General features: G+C 40.8%; 1 protein-coding gene across 1 annotated transcript; it reads right to left on the bottom strand.

Annotated features, from left to right (window-relative positions):
* Positions 1 to 3,273: 3,273 nt before the first annotated feature.
* On the bottom strand, positions 3,274 to 4,204 carry LOC140065744 (nicotinamide N-methyltransferase-like). Its single transcript, XM_072113319.1, has 2 exons — positions 3,983 to 4,204; positions 3,274 to 3,774 (listed from the first exon to the last, which is right to left on the bottom strand). The coding sequence occupies exons 1-2, from the start codon at positions 4,144 to 4,146 to the stop codon at positions 3,351 to 3,353; spliced, it is 588 nt and encodes a 195-aa protein (XP_071969420.1). The 5' UTR covers positions 4,147 to 4,204; the 3' UTR covers positions 3,274 to 3,350.
* Between the last annotated feature and the right edge of the window lie 1,663 nt (positions 4,205 to 5,867).

Genomic DNA, 5,867 nt, shown 5'->3' with positions numbered 1-5,867 from the left:
CGCATACTGGTGGTATTTAAGCTAGTAGTGGTAGAACCCCTGCTGATCCTGGTTTGGCACAGATTGCACACCACAGTCCGTCGGTCATCCGGTGTTTCTTTAAAGAACCTCCAGACTTCTGAAAATCTAGCCCTCGCCACGGGAGCTTGACTACTTTAAACATTTGGCGCTGATGCACCAGCTCTGGCCCTTCCTCTCCGTCTGGCCCCACCACTGCCTCTTCCAACCTGTTCTGGTATAGGACTCGCCTCCGTCTCAGAAGCACTGTGTTCACCCGGCCTATCAACCCAGCTTGGGTCTGTCACCTCATCATCCTCCGATCCCTCAGTCTGCTCCCCCCTCGGACTTCCTGCCCTGACAACAACTTCACCACTGTCTGACAACCGTGTCTCCTCATCGTCGGCAACCTTTTTACACACTTCTTCCACTACGTCAACAATGTCAAAGGAGGCTGAGGTGGAGGAGTGCTGATTTCGGTGACATGGGTGGACTGCGTGGAAGACTGGTGGACGAATGGCTAGAAGCATTGTCTGCAATCCACGACATCACCTGTTCGCACTGTTCTGGCCTCAACAGTGCTCTACCACGAGTCCCAGTAACTTGAGACATGAACCTAGGGAGTGTAGCTCTGCGGCGTTCCCCTGCTCCCTCATCAGCAGGTGGTGTCTCACCCCGCCCAGGACCACGGCCTATGACCCCTGCAGTAGTTGGACGCCCACGTCCACGCCCTCGTCCTCTACTCCTAGTCCTCGGGTTAAACATTTTCAACATTAAAGTGTAAACTGTAAATTTTTTTTGTTTTTTGTTTTTTTGTGTTTTTTTTCAACAAAACAATGCTATATCCTATTGCTATAGCTAGTTTCTAACCTACACTGACAGCACACAACTGGATTTTCTGCTGTGCCTGATGACTTTGAGTTATTAAAGTAAATAAATGTAAAAAAAAATAAATCAGCAGACTGTGCCTAACATACGGAGAAGGTGAAGGGTTGTAGTTAGTTATTCTTATTGGTAAGTTAGTGCTAAGCACAATGCATCCACTGTGAAATCCGGTGAAATAGGGAATATTTCTAGGTAGCAATATGGTGGGCCCCCAGAATCAATTTCTCTGGTGGGCCCCAGGCGCCCCAGTCCGACCCTAAGCATAAAGTATGACAATGCAGTGGGATATCATAATATCATAGTATAGAAGGCGAATCAATCAAGTCCAATCTTTAGGAACAAATGTTTTCTCTCCATAAGCCCTGATATTATTGTTCTCCCAAAAGGAATCCAGGCCTCTCTTGAACATATCCAAAAAGTCAACCATTGCAACCTCCTACGGCAGAGAGTTCCATAGTTTCACTGCTCTTACAGTAAGGAATCCCCTCCAGGGCCAAATTATAAAGGGGGCCACTTTGCTGCTACAGGGGGCCCCCAGCAATTCTTTACAATGTGGGTGATTCATCGCCCACTAGACACGTGCAGAACCACGGAGCAGCAGATTTTGGTTTATGGCAGAGCAAGGGAACAATGTCACAGTACAGAGGTATTCCGAGAGCGTCCAGGTGCAGGCGGCGCAGTGACGTCACAAACTGTGAAGCTTGCACCAGACATCTGACCTGCCAGAAGAGCAGGAAGTTGATCTGCCCAGTCTGGATGCAGGAGAAAGTGAGTAAAGTTTTATTATTTTCCTGGAAACTGTATATAGTTAATGCTGGGGGGGCTGTAGATAAAGCTATGGGGCTGTATATAGTTAATGCTGGGGAGCCTGTATATAGATAAGGCTAGGGGGCTGTATATTGGTAATGCTGGTGGGCAGTATATAGTTAATGCTGGGGGGAGCTTTATATAGTTAATGCTGGGAGACTGTATATAGTTAATGCTGGAGGGGCTGTAAACGGTTAATACTGGTGGACTATATATATATATATGCTTGGGGGACTATTTATAGTTAATGGTGGAAAAATGTATATAGTTGATGCTGAATGGGCTGTATATAATTCATGCTGGAGGGCTGTACATAACTAATGCCGGGTGGCTGTATATAGTTTATGCTGGGGAGGGGCTGTATACTGTTAATGCTGGGGGGCTCAACATAGTTAATACAGGGGTCTGTACATAATTAATTCTGGAGGCTGTATATAATTTATGCTGGGGGCTTTATTTAGTTAATGCTCGGGGGGCTTTATATAGTTAATTATGGGGGGCTGTATATAATTAATGTTGGGGAGGCTGTATTTAGTTAATGCTGGAGGGGTTGTATATAGTTAATGCGGGGAGACTATATATAGGTAATGTGGGGGCTCTATACAGTGAGTACTGGGGGCTGTATATAGTGAATAATGGGGGATGTATATAGTGAATACTGCAATCTATGTATAGTTATTGTTAGGGGGCTGAATATAGTTATTACTGGGGCTGCATATAGTGATTACTGGGGGCTGTATATAGAAGGCAAAAAACAGAAGTCTTGTGGAGTAGCACTGTGGTAATTAGGATTATAATCCGATGTGGGTGCAGGCTTCACTCCGTTAGAATGACCTGAAGATCCGGCAGGGGATGCTGGAAATTGCCAGGCTATATAGCCGAGCCGAGAATGCCAGAGCCAATAAGGAGGACGCTGGCCCTTTAAGGCTGGGAGAAGTCTGTGCGCGCCCCCTCTAGTGGCAGGAGCGCGCGACTGCAGGGAAGAAGCATGCGGCCTACACGCCAAGAGCCAGAGTACAGGCCGGAGCCAGGAGAGTTAAGTGAGGACAGGGGGAGCGGGGACCGCAGCAGCAGGCACCCGCGTTCCGTACCGAGGGTCGCGGGTGTAACCGTGACAAAAACAATCGTATCAGGAAATACACACCAAAAATATCATTTTTAAAAGAGGATGGAGCTCTCCTATTCTGTATCAGAACTCTCAGAACTTCTGTAGTCACTAATTATTTAAAAAACAGATTTTAACCCCTTAACATCATTGCTAGTTTCACCATTTTGACAAAGTCCTGTGTTCAAATCTAACATGTGTCACCTGATGGGGCAATAATTTACAAAAGCTGCAAAATGACTTTTTTTAGCACTTTTTATATTGTTTATGGGGAGTTACTTTCCGCAGTGTCATACAATTGCAGCACTTGTCATTAGAAATTGTTTAATTAAAAGATATAGAACTGTGCTCCTGCTAGTGGTGGCTGTTAATTTAGTTGTTGCTTATAATTCTAATGCCAAAATTTAGATGTGCATAATTTTTGTCAGTTTTATTTAAGGGCAATACAACTTTTCTACAATTGACTAAGTAATCTGCTTATCAATTTTTCTCTACAATTTTAAAATGATAAATAAGAACATAGAAGAAGACTTGTCTTGTATTTTTCTACCACAGTCTACTTCTCTTTATGAGCTGCAATGAATATGACATGATTATGGTCAGCAAGATCACTAATAACTGTTCTCTTAAAAACATCACAATAGTCAATTTTGAAGCCTTCTCCTACTAGAACTCCCCGGACAAATTCCTCATCACATGTGAGAACATGAAACTTCTCTTTGTGAATTTTGAATTGTGTTGCTTCTAAAGACCCAACTAATATGAGTTGTCCTCCAGGTTTCAACAACTTTGAGAACTTCCTGAGATATCTGACATAATCATCTTTGTCTTGGCTGATAACTTCCTGGAGCCAAGCGCTGATGATACAATCGGCTGGTGGTAAATCTATTGGTTCTGTCATATTTTCTTTCTCAGGGTCAAATTTTACACCATGTTGCAGCGCGGATCTCACTTTTCCTTCTTTATACTGAACATCATCACTGTGAGAAACAAAAAAATTATCAAAATACAATGGTATTGTTAATATTCATGTGAGTGGAAAAGTAAACATTACTGACCACCAAAATGTAATCATTTATGTATCATTTTGGCTAGTACGCTAATAGTACATAAATCATATGCTGTCTACAAATTTATGACATTTTCTTCATATCTCTTGTAAAGCAGTAGCAAAATCAAGTGTTTCACCTGTTTCCTTCCTTGTCTACATAAAGTTGTGCAACATGACACCAGTCAAATGCTCCTGTACGTGTGTCCACGCATCTCTTCAGCTCCATTATGCATCTGTCATTGACCTTCAGGACTATGATGTGTTTGAAGAGCTCACAGGCTGAATACAGATGATGAATCATGTAGCTAATGCTGAGGTCAATCAAGATATCTCCTTTTATGTGACCTGAAATGGAAAGTAAAACAGTGTTATAAAAATATTTTGTAAAATGACTTGTGAGATATGTGATGTGAGTGCCCTTGTGTTTTGTATCACAAAACACACTTATTGGAATTTCTCCCATATGTACCAACAAGAACAAAAAAATTATAAAATAACCCTTGAGTATACTAATTAGTTAATATGACCAGTGAAAACAGTTTACAAATACATTTAAAATGATTCATAATATAATATATAAAGATAATTGTATGCGTGTATATCTGTGTAGGTATGTCCTCTAAATGAATACAATCACTAAATTTTGCACAGTCGCTCTCTCTCACCCGGGAACATCATAGACAAAGTTTTGAGTCCAAATGTTCACCCAATGTTTTCCAAAATACACTTATTAACCACCATATACAGGAGACATTGTTTGCTGCTGCTCTGGCAGTTAGCAACCAATCACAGCTCAGCTTCTATTTTGCCCCAGGTCATTAATATGCGCTCTGAGCTTTATTTGGTTACTATAAGCAATGAGTTTAAGACAGATTATATATGTGGTAATAAGCATTATCCAATATATTTTCTGTATTAATTCCTCATGATTTTCTAGATGTCCGCTTGCTGACGTTCAACAGACAGATGCATTGTTTAGTAAAAGTGGATAGAAATCCATCCCTGGGCATGTGATGCCAAACTGGTGCATGGATTGTTCAAATCACAGAGAGAAATCTGAGCTGTGTTTTATAACTAGTACTCCTGTGTGCCATCACATTACCAGGGACAGATTTTTAGTGCATCTTTATTTCCAATACAAATTCCAATAAAAACTATATATAATAAGAAACCGCTTGTGTCTTGTCAATAGCTGGCTGTGAAAAAAGATGATGTTAGTTGCTTGGCTTGGCCAACGCGTTTCTAGTGTTGTCCGACACTTTTACCCATGGCTAATGTTTAGTACATCTAAGGTAGATTAAATGCTAGAAAACCGATAATTGGGGATTAACATTAAAAAAGTATTTCCTCTGGCAAGAAGAACAGAGGACAAAAACTACTTATGAAAACGTCACGAATAATGTCTTCCAGGGTTTTAATTTTGAAGAACAAAAAACATTGATGAATTTACTAGAATTAGACAATGAAGAAAAAGCCAATAAAGAAATATAGATGTCCCACCTATCCACAAAAAATTGTCATTCTACCCAAAAAAAGCAATAGTTGAAGTTATGACTATTTTTCAAGGAGTAATAGAAAGGGAAATTACAAATCACAGAATTTTATATTCAAACAAAATAAAGCCTTGAGGGAACATAAAAATAATGATGAACTCACAATCAGAAGATAAAGGTGGTTCCATTATAGTTATGGAGACCAATGAATACATACTCTGGGTACAGGAAATGTTAAAGGACAAAACTACATATAGACCCCTAACGTGCAACCTCACAACTAGATTCCAAAAAACACTTAAAATTATCTTGGAAGAGGGATACAGCATGGGTTCCATCAGTAAGAAACAAATAGAATATATAAATCTAAGTGATCCCAAAGCCCTGTTTCTGTATGCCCTCCCCAAGGTGCACAAGGGCAATTACCCACCTACCATGCACTCGATAGTATCGGGAATAGAATCTTTAAATGAAAGATTAAGCGAGTGGTTGGTTTCATTACTCCAACCACTAGCTATCAGAATCCCGG

This window comes from Engystomops pustulosus, chromosome 6, assembly GCF_040894005.1.
Source record: "Engystomops pustulosus chromosome 6, aEngPut4.maternal, whole genome shotgun sequence".
NCBI classification, from domain to species: Eukaryota; Metazoa; Chordata; class Amphibia; order Anura; family Leptodactylidae; genus Engystomops; species Engystomops pustulosus.
The sequence above is the reverse complement of the archived record's forward strand: the minus strand, read 5'-3'. Positions and strand labels throughout refer to the sequence as shown.

Excerpts from the sequence above, each read along its gene's own strand:
- LOC140065744 (XM_072113319.1), bottom strand. The coding sequence starts at position 4,146 with ATGATTCATCATCTGTATTCAGCCTGTGAGCTCTTCAAACACATCATA. Across the intron at positions 3,775-3,982 it reads GTAGACAAGGAAGGAAACAG|TGATGATGTTCAGTATAAAG; the intron begins GTGAAACACTTG and ends TGTTTCTCACAG.